Here is a 14,805-nt window from a genome sequence, read left to right as displayed (position 1 = left end):
GAACAAGCACATCATGCTTCCTTTCTAAGAAGCTTGGAAAGAAAAGCGTCTGGACTTCTTTAAGTTGCTTGAAGACGTTTCACCTCTCATCCAAGAAGCTTCTTCAGTTCTAAGGTCAAATGGTGGAGAGTCCAGATTTAAGCCCTGTGGGAGTATCCCCCCAAGCGGGACATGGACCCCCTAATGATCCTCTACCTAATCACACAAGCCAAGGTGTGAAAACTGATGTAGGTCACAATCAGCCAAGGTTTCAGGTGAACGCATTGTGAAACCTAGCCTGACCTTATCATGCAATTTCCTGAGGTCAGATGGCCCAGGATGTGAGTGGGCGTTAAGGCGTCTGGGAAGGAATTTCAAAACTGGATTATAGATGCAGACAGTTGGTGTTGTAAGCCACCGCCTCTTTGAACAGCGGTGTCTTACCACTGACTTAGAACTGAAGAAGCTTCTCGGATGAGAAGTCCAGACGCTTTTCTTGCCAAGCTCCTTAGAGTACAATGACCTGGATGACTGAGAACCTACACAGAGACATGCTTCCTTTCATTTTAACTTACAAATAAATAAACTCTGAAAATTAAAAGTGTGAACTAACTACAAGTTACTTTTCATTTACAGCACCCACCACAGAATGACTTTACATGTCATGTACAACATAAATGAGCACACCTCTGTGCAATATCACTTTTGTACATCAGTCAGTATACCTTTCATTACTAGGATTAAAAACTTGTCTTTTTTCCAATACTTTGTGTGCCCACTTTTTTTTCTCATCACTGAGGATATCAGCTCTCCACAAATTTCTGGAGAAATGTACAACCAGATTTCATTTCTTCTGCTCTTTGCCTGAGGGCTGCATTGCTCAGTCTTTTTAAAATAGAAATAAAGGTGTTTATTGGATTCCAGTCAGCATATCACCATCACAGGGGGACGGGCGGAAATTCAGGATTCAATAGACTGGGAAAAAATCCAAAATCTAAATCTTTGTTTTAAAACAGGTAGTGGTCGTGCACAGGAAGGCAGGAACTGTGGCAAACAAACCAGATGTGGAGAATGCAAACAGAAGTCCATGAAACAGTCCAAAAGGTCAAAGAGGAGATCAGCTGCAGACATGGGGAAACAAGCAGTGCTTGAAAGGTTGACTAATCCAAGTTTAAAGGCAATCAGGCAGGCAGAACTTAAAAAAGTAAACCTTTTATCAAGTCAACGAGTGTAAATATTCCAGAGTACAAAATCCACAATACAAAGAGAGAGTACACTGGGGAGATGCCAGAACCATAAATACATTCGAAACTGATGGGGCATGACAAACAGGTGAAGAAGGCAACAAAGGTGAAAGCAATTAAAAAAAATACTGAAAGCAATCAGGAAATTGATGAAGGACATACACGAAGCAAAGGACACAAAATTTAAAGTAAAACAGGAAAATGACCCGAATAACCTAAATAAAAGATGTAAGATGTCAGGAACACAGATGCATGAACAGGGACACTAGTGAGACTATTAATAAAAAGCCAAAGACTACAAAGACTTATCACTAGAATAGAGAAAACACAAGAACCAAAGACTTAATACCATTGCAAGGAAACTAATTATAAAATAATAAGGTAGCCTGAAGCTACAAAGAAAACAAGAATTAAAAACTAGAACTAAACAAGCTAAACAGAAACCCAATCTCAAATGCATAACTAAGAAATATATTTGAGTGTCTTCACCACTTTTACTTTTGGACTCACTCCAAATCATTGCACTAACACCTCTGTGCTTCACTCTCAGACTATGTGGTATTCTATTGTGGTATTCTTGGCCAGATTCATCCCTGACATGCTGGACCCCAGCTGAGCTGAACAATTTTATCTTAATCTCATTTAACCAAAGAACATCCCTCTAATATTCATCAGGCTTCTTAAAAGTTCTTTAGAAAAGTTTAATCTTTCTATTTTGTGCCAAAGATTTCTTGGATGCTCACCATAGAGGTTGATGTTAAGCAATGTCGTCTACACTGTCTCAGCTGTTCCAGAAACTCTGATGACCCTTGAGCCAAGAGTGAAGCACTTGCCCTTCTAGCTAGACTATCCAAGTATCTCTGTCCATTGTGTCATTTTCAGAGATCTGCAGCTCTGAGCCTCCCATTTTACAGCTGTCCTGTGTTCATTTTTTTCTTTGCAAATTTTCACAATTAACCTTTTCATTGTTCAATGACTTCAAACCTTAACCAGAAATGTGGCTGAAAATTAACCTGGTAAAATTGCTATCAAGCAGTAGAAGAACCTTTGGTGTTTTAACCTCCAGATGTTCGTTCCTCTAACGAACCAATGTCACTTTGATTCAATTTTACATTAGACGTAACATGCTATTTCATATAAATAAAAAATGACATTAACACTGATTACACTTCGTCCACACATGCTGTCTGCACTGCTGTTTCTGGTTTAATATAGCTGTTGCAGTGAACATGTCACATGTCAAGGTTGTGAAACCTGCCACTGTAAGCTTAGCTGCATGGTCTATGTTTTTTTTAAAAAGATCTTTTTCAGTGCATTCTGTGAATCACATCAATTTGTTCCAGGGTTACAAATGCACTTACTGCTATAAATCAGGAAAGTCATCAATAAGTTTTATTTCTCACATCGTGCATCAGTAGTTCTTTCAACAATACTGACTTTTTCCCTTGATGTGTGAGTCTAAAAAAATAAATACATAAAAATAAAGTATATAAATACATTTAAATAACACATGCAATATTACACGCTACACTGCAGTCTTACTTAACTGAATGTATGAACATGATATTTACATGCACAATCAACATTACTAACATATAGAATATATTCTGTTCCTTAAAAACCACAATGCAGTGCTCTCAAATAACACAGAGAGCATGTTGTAGTAAATCCAGCAACTGAAATGAGGCTCACTCTGCTACAATTAATGATGACTGGCAGGCTACTTAACCTGTAAGAAAACACATTGGGTGGGGCTTATAGTTAAAGTCAAGTTAAAGAAAATGTGAAAAGGATATATGAATCTTTTTTACACTTGTAACCTGTCTTCTTATTTCTTTTTATATTCTTTTTATGAAATAAAAGAAATTGAACCAGTTGGGTTTTTTTTTTGGTTTTTTTTGCTTAATTTCATAAACAGTTGGTTGGTGTAACAGGCTTACACCAACCAACCAAATCAAACCAGAGCACCTTTCCCTTTGTCCTCATTTCCTCAGGTTGCGGCTGTCTCCTTGCTCCCTAGTGTCAGCCCTCCACTGGCTTCCCAAAAGCCTGTCTGCAGCTTTCAATGACCGTGTGCGCTATGTCCTATATTTGCAGTAAGTGGAGAGGTGGGTGGATGCTTGCCACTGAATCAGTGGATGATGGTGAGAAGATGACAGGGCTTTGGAGGAGAGAGAGGCTGTGTATAAAGAAAGAGAAGGGTAGTGAAGGGAGGTGGGGGTGGGGGGGTTAGGAGAGTTTAAGGGTTGGATCCAGCGAAAGGACGTGGATGAAGAGAGGGAATTAGGATGGAAAGAGGATGGAAAGCTCAGACTGGATGCACTTTTATGACATGCTAAGGGTAGCTGTATGGATGGCTGGGAAGGAAAAGAGGATCAGTGTGAGGAGGGAAGGGAGGGAGGAAGGTGACAGGAACATCTTTTTTGACTGGTAAAAGTTTAGTAGATGGTTAAAGCCAGAATGAGGAAAGATGTGGCGGAGGAGGAGAGGGATCAGAATGTGTAGCTGCTGGCAGGTAAATTGCTACACTGAGAACATGGGGACTTTTCAAAATATCCGGCAGATTACACCCCATCTCCTCTGAGCCAGCTGAGATGCATGAGAAGAAAAAGATGTGAAAGTGTGAGAGCAGCAGGCTAAAATTTCAAACATTTAAAGTGCCGGAAAATTTGAGTAAAACCACCATGCGTATGGGAGGAGGAGGGGAATTTGCCACTGAGGGAGAACAAGTTTGAGACACTGACTGAGAACGAAAGAGGAAAAGGGAGAGGGCGAGATCTCCAAGCAGCACGCATCGCTGAATTATTGAGGCCTGACTTGTGTAGGAGCAAAAGATAGATTTCCAGTGTTGATCCCTTCTTGCTGTCAGAAAGTTTAGTTGGACACGACCAACTTGAGCAGCTGTGGTTGTTTTGTTGTTGTTTGGGGGTTTTGGCAGTCACTACAGGGAAAGGCAAAATCTATGTGGTAGGAACAACTTGAAAGAATGTGGCAGAAAGTAGACTGTGTGCTTCCTGCCACTCATTTATTTAAAACATATCTTTCTACCTCTAATTTATTTAGAGCATATATTTCTGCCACTCATTTATTTAGAACAAATCTGTATATACACTTGTGCTGAGGGCACCATCATAAATACAGATATGTAAAGTCCCCTAATTTGCTTTGTGTGAGTCAAAAAAATGTGTCAGCTGTGTTGTTGACACCTGTAGCCTCCCATAGAGTATTCATTTACAGAGAGAATTCTTTAATCCAACCTAGTGTATTTTACAGTATTTTAGTTATTTGTCTTTATTTGTTTTTACTTGCGAATGGCAATGTTTACCAAAGTGGCAATTTTATTTTTTTAAAGACCTACAGCTTGGATGTCTCTCATCCATAGAAGCTCTGACATCTTTCATGTCTGGCATCAACAGGTTCCACTGTTTGAAAAAATACTTCTTCTCAATCACCACCACAACTGTGAGCATGAAAAAACCATGCCTGTTCTTGTATAGAATGTCTAAAAAAAAGGTGAATATAGCCACCATGACATCACCTTTCAGCTAATGAAGCCCTCTTTTGAAGCCTTCAAGGTTCAAGGTTTTACCAAGGACAACGATCAAAGATCGACGAGTAGTCGAGACATTTTCTTCTATATCTTTTTATACATCTGACTTCCTATTGCAGGGGTCAGCAACCTTCAGCATAAAAAGAACAATTTATCCCCTTTTACCAAACAACAGAAGAAAAAGGATAGAATGAGTATAAAGTAAATAAATATACAAAAAGATGATTTATTTTTTTTTCCTTTTTTTCAAAGCTTGTAGGAATCACAGTTGAGGGGCTCTAAGAGCTCAAGAGCCACATGCACTTCTGTTGTGGCTTCACTTTCTAAGACCTGGAAACTGTATCCAATTTGTTTCATAGTCTATAGCAGCTTTTGTCTTTTATTGACTCTCTCCATTCTCCTAATGTGATTTAGCGCCACGTCTGTGCAACCTGGTCCAAGTGCAACCTGTCTTGGTAATGATAGTAGTAAATGCACGACTGCATTGTGCGAGTTTACTGAGAAGACAGTTTCATAAAGACAATGCGACAAAGGACATGTAAAAGTTATTAGCACACGCATGAACAAATCAGTGTGTGAATGGATAAATATGTGAGTGAAGCACTGAGGGTGGTGGTTAGGCCAACTAGCAGGTTGCCCTAGATTTGTGACACCTGGCTCTTCATTTCCCAAATATGTACAACAGAGGTGACAATAGCCATAACCAGGAGGTTACAATACCCATGTGTACAACAAACATGCCTGCTTGAATTCTCTCTTCAGCATATGAGAAATTTTGTAACCAACATTTTCATATTAATATATTCTGGATATTTCAATACATGATGAAAAAGATATCAGGGACCAAGCAGTATTCCAAGCAGAGTAACTTTATATGTGGGATTGTTGACGCCAATGTCTGTAGGATTAAAAAATTCAAACTTTTCAAAATACCAGTGGTGGCAAGAAAAAATACTGTGGCTAGCATAATTTTCACAAGGACTGTCTGATATTTCTGAAAAAATCCACTTATAGAAGCTTGTATATAAATCTTGCAATATATGAGGAAACTATGCTAAGATTTACCAGCAAAAAGAATGAAGCTAAAGACAGAAATAAAGGCTGAAGATAAAGGAAAGCAGGGTGAAAGAGAAGTGAAGAAGAAAGCAAGTGAGTGTGAGAGAAGTGCAAGAGGAGGCAGACGGTCTCTGATGTAAGCCATGTTCTCACCGCTGTTCACAACCGTCCTGTTGCCTTCATGAATAAGTTAGATGCCAAATGTTCCCTCCCTCTCATGTCCATGCATGCAGGTGCACAATACAACTCACACATTAAAACACTATACCCCTTATTCTTCAACTTTCAAGTCCCCGTGCACACAAAAAACTAAAAAGACACCACCAAGCACATCTGCACAACAACTTTGTTATTTTTTCTTTCGCCAAAATACATTGAAATATAAAGATACTCTGCTTTACTAAATTTCTGCACAAAGAAACATACAGAGACCCACACATATTCCCTCCTGAAGCAGAGCCAGTAAGAGGTGCTTGATAATGTCTGACAGAGTGACAGGAGTACAGAGGCAGTACAGAGGAGAAAAGTGAAGTTTCCCTGACAGTTTTTCCTGCCCACAGGGCACCTACGTCATCCTGTTACACTCTGGACATCTCTCATCCAAAGAGGTATGTGTGCTGGTGTGTGTGTAGTCCCATGTATTATTACCATGTATGTGACACTGACCAACATCCAAGTGCAAAGACATGAAAATGGGTAGGAGTATGGTTCACCAGAAGGTAACATGTTTGTGCACATGCTTCTCTGTACATGCATGTGAAAATTGTATCTGCATGAACGATAACATAATCAAGAGAGAGAGTTAAATACGAAGACAGGAAATAAGAACTACAAATGAACAGATTGAAGAAGGGTTGCGTAATGATCTTTGAGCAAAAATTATAAAGACTGTGACTGCGCTTCAACATAGAAACATGCTTCAGGAGCCTCCAGTGATTCTCAGCATTTTATTCTGCCTCATCAAACTTGTATATTTAATTTGTCCTGGCAAAAGAATTGATTCACTGATAGTGTTGGATTGACAAAAGAAAGTTGTTGTTTTTTTTACAGCAAATTTATGACAAAAGTAATCTCGAGCCACTTTATATGTATTGCATTTATATGTATGATATAAACCCTGCAGTTTTAGAGGATGAACCCTAAGAAACAGACAGTCCGCTATGAGCCAGAATGTGGCAACAGTGGGGAGGAAGAACACTCTTTTAACATTAGGAGACCTCTGACATGAGTCGTGCTGGTAGGGACAACGATCTGCTATGAAGAGAAGAAGGGACAGTATACAAACGTTAATGGGATGCTGGAAGCAGACTATTCACATTAATCTTCTTATTCACTCTCCAATAAAGTGAACAAAAATGTCCATACAAGACCAGTTATACTGCCCGCCTTGCTATGAAGTTGAATGCAATTTCTTATTTCTTACTTTTTGCTGTATTGATTAAAAAAAATCTAATAAGTAAATTAAGTTGGAGTATATATATATATATATATATATATATATATATATATATATATATATATATATATATATATATATATACATATATATATATATATATTTATATGTATTGTTACCTATGCATTGCCACCATGCACCACACTATCTAGAGCTACTTGAGCCCACCGCCAGCTCCGGGTCTAACTTAAGGCAAGCATGGTGATAAATCAGTCCTCCAATGACTTTGTCTTAGTGTGCTTATCCTTTAGCCCCCAGGTAGTGAGGCTAGTGTAAACCAGAGTCAACATATCATTTTGGCCATAGGTCTGTGGTGTTGCAGCTGACCTCTAGGTTAATAGAAATGTTGTCAGGCTTTAATATCGAGACAGCTATACAGAAAAATATGAAAGAGGAAAGGAGAGCAAGGAAGAGTAATCAAGGGAAAAAATGGTAAGAAAACTTAGATGAGGAAGCATTGTAGTGTATCTGTGAATGTCAGTTTTCTCAAAATATGACCTGTTTAATATTGATATAGTGATGGTTACATTTTCACTGAACTGACAAAGTAAAAAATGTAATTAAAAGTAATATTTATCTATCTATCTATCTATCTATCTATGCTTTTAAAAAGAGATTGAGTTATTGAGTTTGAGCAGCACTCCAACAATTTCAAGGCCTTTGATTACAAGTGATACAGACAGAAAGGTCACTCGGTAGCTGTAGTTCATATTCATGTAAGAGGGTGCAATCTGTTAAGCAAAACATGGATAGTGTGTGTGTGTTTGTATTACTGATGTATTTATAATCATCTGTGTACACAGTCATGTTTTGGTGACCAACTCCCTTTTAGTGATGAAAAAACATGTCCTCAAAATTTAAAACTACAGGTTTTAAGATCGAGGTCAAAGTTCAAAGTGATTTTAAATTTAGGTTACATATGGGTAAGGTTTAGACTTGTGTTTTGATGCAAAACCTTGCCTGATTACATGTCTGCATGCACCTGTGAATATTCTGTGCCTACATTGCTGCATGTCAAAAGAAAAAAGCAGGTAAGGATTAGGAGGGATGTAAAAGATTATTATCATCTCTTGCTTAACGTTTCAGTCTCTTCCAATCTCTGTCTCCTCTCCCCCTTCCCCTCCTCCTCCACTGCCTCAGAGCCACCGATAAATTATGGATGCTTATTAGAAAAGGGCAATATTCAGCATTCAAAATAAACTCAGTATCATGAGCCATGAAAGAGACACAAACAAAAAGTGCTGATGTGGGAAGAGGAAGAGTTAAAGTCACAGGGGAGCCAGTGGCCAGGTCACATAAACCTACGGTGATCTATTTCAGCTGTGTACCATCGGAAGATAATATACTGTAGATCTTCTGTGATATCACAATACAGAAATACTCTATTAAAAGTAAAGCGTTTAAGTTTTTCATCAGAAAGTAGAAAAAACTAGAAAATGATTATAAATTAAATAATAACTATTGTAAAAATTAAAGCATTTAGAAAGCAGCAAGGTCTGTGTTAGTGTGGTTATATTATTTGGGATTTGGTCAATAATGTATTTTAATGTTTACATTACTTTAATATTGCAACTAGTAAAAATCAGGATGTATGTACTTGTTATACTGCTTAGCAAATGTCATCTTTTCTTTCTTAAATAAAAAAATTGTCACATTTTAAGTAATTTTAGATTTTGACATAAAGTGGTATAAAACAATACTTCTGTTTTTTGTTTGGTTCTTTAGCAGTGATGGATGTACTAAAGGCAGTTACTTTAGGTAACCAGAGTACTTGAGTAAATGTGTGTATTTAGCTTCCATCATAGACTGCAGTGAATAAAGTTCCAGATTAAAACATATACACAGAGACAGCAAATAAAAATGGGAAATGCAGCAAGCTTTTCATTCAACCTTAGGCAACATCTTCAAAGTTTTGTTACATCTGTGCACACTTTAAGCATATTAACTTAGTTTCTGCATTTCCTGTAGTGCTTTGTTCTGTGGCCAGTGGCGAGGCCTAATTTCCCCAGCTACTGTACGAGTCTTGTTCAAATCTAAAAAAAAAACAAAAACACTGTTAAGCAAAATCACTGATTTAAGTTCATTAAATTTCCTGTTAACAAGCACATAATGAAGCATCACATTGCAGCCTAATGCAGTCTGGATTCCATCTACAGCACCAGCTAATGGCTTTGTGTGACTTTGTCGAGCAATCAATAATTTGGTGTCTCTGTGAACTCTGTTATTTCACACAGTGTGATGTCATGCAGTACCACAACATGAAGAGACACTTTTCCTGGTACACTCTGTCTGTGTTGACTCTTCAGTTTAGAAGTCACATCCTGCCAAACTGCCTCGAAGTTTAATCCTTAAGTGTGTTAAGACTTGCCGCATGTGAATGCCACATCATGCTTGTAATGCCCTTGGATTACAGTATATCCAGATTAAATGAAACTTCAGAATCACTATGTATATATGCAGGAATGTTTGTGAAGAGATGCATATAAAAGGCTTATCCCCCAAGAGAAAACAGAGGAGAGAAGGAGAATGTTTGATAAAAAAAAGACGTACTATAAATGATCTGATTAAACTTGCATAACAAAGCTTGCTTTGCTGTGACAAAACATATGGTGTGAGGCTTTTTCTTTTTGCTATTAAATACACAATCACATTTTATTGGTGTACTTGTCTGTCCAATTCCAATTTGATGGGCAGGTGTTACAAGCTTTTTGACAGACCTCACAGAAGTCCAATCAATACTACACTGCTGCAAGAAAAACAGTGACTGATCCTAAAGTCCCTGCTGAGCCAGCAAACTGTTGCAGTGGGATTGAGTGTGTCTTCTGCACAAGCATATCCCTCTCACACTTGCACACACCAACACACCCAGAAGTTCACAGGCTCACACACTTCACACACTCGCATACACGAGCACAAACACCTGCATGCACAGATTCACAGGCGTGAGCTGATAAAAACGCACACATCCAAAAACACCCCAGAGAAGGCTACAGTAAATGAACCTCACAGCCATCCAAAGCACTGACATCAATCAGGCACGCTTTCACCGTTTGGCTCCCGACGGACGGTGAGTCGCATCTGTCTGCTAGAGCAAGTGCTAAACAATTCCAAAGTGACAGAAACCATTTTATGCATATCCGCATATACAGCATGCCAAACTCGTTGGCACTCTTCCTGATCTCCCCTACTTGTGCTGTTTACTGCAATTGTGTAAATTGTGAAGCCATTTGCGTTTTCTGAATGACTCTTTTTAGCGACGGTGATTTTCCTACATGAAACAGTTGTTGCACAGATACGCTCAGCTAAGCAACACCAACACACAATCCACCGGGAATGCTGGGCGTCTGAATAGTGGCCAGTACAATTCCCAAGAAAGCTGTGGGCCTTTTCCTCCCGCAGCGATGCCTAAAAGGCTACTTTTGCACAAAAGACACATATTCTATAAAACTGGGAAGGAAGACTCTGATAAAAAACAACCAAACTAAACAGCGCTGGAGCCTCCACGCCTGCCAGTGACTGCATATCTGCTTCGACCCACTGCATATTTGTGACAGAGCCCATGAGGCTCAGATGTTTCATCAGACCCAGTACATCACCCTGAAGAGAATGCAAGACTGTTTTACACAGTTATGAAAAAAAAAATAGATGAGAACAAGAACGCACAAGGGTGATTTTGAGATGTGAGCCTTTAACGGGACCGTGTAAGTAGAACAGAAGTACCTTCACAGGGAGACAAATGTTCAATTTTTTTTAAAAATGGCAGCCAGCAATGAAAGCACACCTCAAGTTCTGAGTATCTTTTTGAACCATTTTGTTCGAAAAACATCTGCAGCATCCACAAATTTGATCTTTTAGAACATAATAGCGTGCTAATAACAATCACAAGGTAAGGCGTACACCTGCGTTTAAAACATGAACTCAGAAAACTGTTTGTGATGGAACTAATAAGTGCACAGATGAGAGAAAATCAGAGAAAAAAATAATAACTTCTGCACACTTCTGGTGATTTCAATCCATCGCCATTATTGTACATTTATAGGCTCTTGCAAGAGCTGAGGGCTGACAAAATACAGATTTTGAAAGCAAAAATCTCAAGTATTTTATTTTAAAGTCAATGCAGTCTCTCAACTAGTGGTTCCAGTTGAAACGTTACAGTGGATACAATAAATCTGAGAATTGTCCGTGTAATTTGTATATAGTTTACACAGATGCTGACATGACAGCCGCAGTGCGAAGTATTGGAGCAGTACGAGTCTGATTAGGAAGGACTTTTATACAGGCCTATATGCTTCAGCAAATGACAGATTGTCAGCATTTCTCAGTGTGAAGGCAGGCTGCGGGATTGCTTATGACAACAGCACTCTGTGCTACAATGACTAAACAGACCCTGTTTTCAATGGCTGCCACATGCCTTCAAATGTCAAAATCAAAGTATCAAAGCTGACAGATCGGTTTGTGTGTTTTTCTTGCCCGAAGGGACAGGAGGATGCATAACTGGCCAGGCGCCTGTCGCTGAAGCAACTGAGCTTCTGTTATACAGTAAACTGCAGTCGCAAGAGGTGACAAATCTCAGCTTTATCCTAAAAAGCATAGAGCGATTGTCCTGTTTAACCTGCCTGACAAAGACGGACCGTATATCAGAGCGCTCTAACTCTGCCTGTGCTGCTCTCTCGTCTTTCTCGCTGTCGTTCAGAGTGCGGGTGCCTCTGTGTGGAGCTGATTCAGTATGTATGGGACAAAGTGTTAACTTAATTCAAGCCAAACTTTGCCCTTTTTTCATTTTTAATCATAAACCTTAGACAACTATAATCTCACCTTTGTGTAATAAATCACCAACCTAATTTAGACTATGTGTAACACATGCGTTTGACCGTGACGATTTTTTTTTTCAGCCTAAAAATGGAATTAAATTGGATTTACAGTAGCTGGGTTTCCCTTCCACTACAGGGTTGGATGTTTTCCCAGCTTTCCTCTTTTGACTTCCAAGAAGTGAACTCTCCCTTTTAAGATAATTTGTTGTCCATCTCCCTCAGGCTTTTCTCAGGAGTGTTAAGACCAGTTATTGCAAGGCCTTGCTGAAACAAGAGCAATTTGGAGCTCATGACGAGCCTTCAATTACGCTCGTTGCTAGCAAGCTCACTCAGTCAGCATAATAAAGCATGTATTGATGTAATAACAGGAATACATAAGTAAATATAATGCCCTTACCGTAAACTCCTTGGCCCCAGGCAAGAGCATAAACACGAGACAATAACAATATCCAAAAAAGCCCCATGTTCAGCTCAGGTCCGTCATAACCTGAGAGAAAAAGACAAGGGTGAAAACAGAGGCACGGAATGGAACAGCCTGCAAACGTAACTATGAGGAGGGTGGAAGAAACGACAACTGAGTGATTGTAATCAAAAAGGAGGGGAAAGATACTTTAAATTGCTTTGTTTTAGTGTTCAACTATGTCCCCTGCAACCCTATAAGCCGTGAAAATAATATTACAGAGCAATTTAGTCCCCACCGCGCAGCGAACCTCGCTTCATTCAACTTAAAGGGCGGGTAATTCAATCACCAATCGTGGATTATAGAAAGCTTACAAGCAGTCCAGTGTGATGGAGAATTGGAGATTGACAGGATTGTAGATGTCTGCCGTTTAGCGTGACTAAACTTCCTCTGTCCGCCCCTCACTGAGGCACAGCGGCGGGCAGGTGTAGTCGGGAGCACAATAAGGTTTACACTGCAGTATTCATGGAGGATTTGCAACAACAAGTGGGGTCGCGGAGACCACTTTAGACCCCGAGACCCACACATATTCCTTCAGATCAGTACAGTTGTTCCTACTCTGTCAGGTCGACGGTGGTAGCAGAAATATGCACGTGTTACGTGATTTATTCTGATTTATTCTGATTCATTTTTATCATGCATGTGTATGTATTAATGGAAAATTGTTTTCTTGTTGCACACTGGTGGTTCAAAACCTGTAGGACACCTGAAGACAAGGAATGAAATCCAGCTGAGTGAGGGAATAATGGACCCTCTTAGCTGACTCTTTTGCCCGAACACTGGGGTTTCCTCCGACGTCTAGAACGCACGTTTGTGAGAGGGCTGCATTCACCGTTCGCATTATAAAGCGCGCTGTAATCAAAGTTTCTTTCTGCGATATAAGCAAGAGAATCCCTGGCATTAATGCTTTGACGGGCACGCATTGCCTATATTGCAAATAATTTAGCAATCCCAAAATCTGAGCGCGTGTAACTAATGATCAACTTTGATAATGTTGGGTACATTTGAAAATACTTCCAGCGTCAATTAAGCGCTCACAAACAGTCTATAAAGCATTCTTTAAAAATGAGACAGACATAATGTGAAGCGAATAGATAAATGATGCCAATCTGACATATATTTTGTTCAAGTATTGCCAGTTCAGCGTTGGGGACAGTGTGCCATCTCTACCTTGTCTCCGAGGTGCCGTCCTTTGGGTCAGTCCGCTACCCAGTACTGCGCGCCCTTCTCACGGCTCAGTAACGAGGATTCCTTCGCTCTCCGTTAGACCAACCTCGCTTAGTGTTTCACCACAGAAACAGCAGAAAAGTTTTATATCCTCCACCACTGCGCGTCCAGTAAGAGCTTTAGCTAAAATTCCCAGAGTGGAAATGTGGACTTTTTCGAGCTCCCAGACCTCTGAAAGAATCTCTTCGGTGTGTTAAACTTTTATTTTACGCACGGAGAAGTAGTCGACAGAACATCGCACAGCTCGGTTCCTCAGAGTCCCTCTTCTCAAAAATGAAAATAAAACCTCTGTTCCTTTGAAAAACTCAGGCAAGGCTACTTGGGGGAAATCCTATACACTCGGACTGCCTTTTTGTGGATTATTTACTCTGAAAGGCGTGGTTGAAATGCCTTTACTGTCTCTCCCTCTTTGCTTCTGGCCGATGAAAGTCTATGAAGCTCCTCTAACGCAATCATGCGCTCTGAAAATGAGCTTCCCTCCGCTAGTTCAATCAGCGCTGTGTCTGTGGACTCCAAGTGATGCTGGCCAAGTGGAATATGTGCGCAGACTGAGAACGACCGCCCCTGTCTGTGTGTGAGAGAGAAAGGGAGAGAGAGAGGGATGGAGAGAAGAAGGGGAGGGAGGACAGAGGCTTACACATAGATGCTCTCAAGCCTCACAGCTTCCACACTGAACAGGTTGTCAAAAGAACGCCACTGCTCCCCTCTCCCCTTTTCCACTCCCAGTCTCTCACTCGCTTTGGAATAGGTTTTCAACCCTTTGGTAGCAACAGGGTGTTTTTTAACAGCAGGGGAACGCGCGTGTTTTCCTGTTTTTCTCTTGTCGACTCTTTCCTGGAGTTCGTCCACTGCTGGTACACGCAATCGTCGATGCCAATTACAGCTGAAGGGCGCCCAGAAAGTTATTTTTTCTTTTAGCATAATGGAGGAACCCCAAAAACAGCCATCCCTCTGCATGGACCAATTATTTATGACAGCATAAACAGACCCATTGTTATCCCCGCCCCCCCAACTCGCCTAAG

General features: G+C 40.0%; 1 protein-coding gene across 2 annotated transcripts in view; it reads right to left on the bottom strand.

Moving 5' to 3' along the window:
- Positions 1 to 14,346, bottom strand: part of LOC134630494 (MAM domain-containing glycosylphosphatidylinositol anchor protein 1) — a 183,874-nt gene extending 169,528 nt beyond the window's left edge. For both annotated transcript variants that reach the window (XM_063477818.1, XM_063477826.1), the window contains exons 1-2: positions 13,727 to 14,346; positions 12,494 to 12,583 (exon numbers count right to left, since the gene is read on the bottom strand). In XM_063477818.1, coding sequence (XP_063333888.1) covers positions 12,494 to 12,560 — 67 coding nt within the window. In that variant the 5' untranslated portion in view covers positions 12,561 to 12,583; positions 13,727 to 14,346. The remainder of the gene's footprint in view (positions 1 to 12,493; positions 12,584 to 13,726) is intronic.
- Positions 14,347 to 14,805: the final 459 nt, after the last annotated feature.

Source organism: Pelmatolapia mariae, linkage group LG1, assembly GCF_036321145.2.
Source record: "Pelmatolapia mariae isolate MD_Pm_ZW linkage group LG1, Pm_UMD_F_2, whole genome shotgun sequence".
Lineage (NCBI taxonomy): Eukaryota > Metazoa > Chordata > Actinopteri > Cichliformes > Cichlidae > Pelmatolapia > Pelmatolapia mariae.
This window is presented reverse-complemented; position numbering and strand designations above follow the sequence as displayed.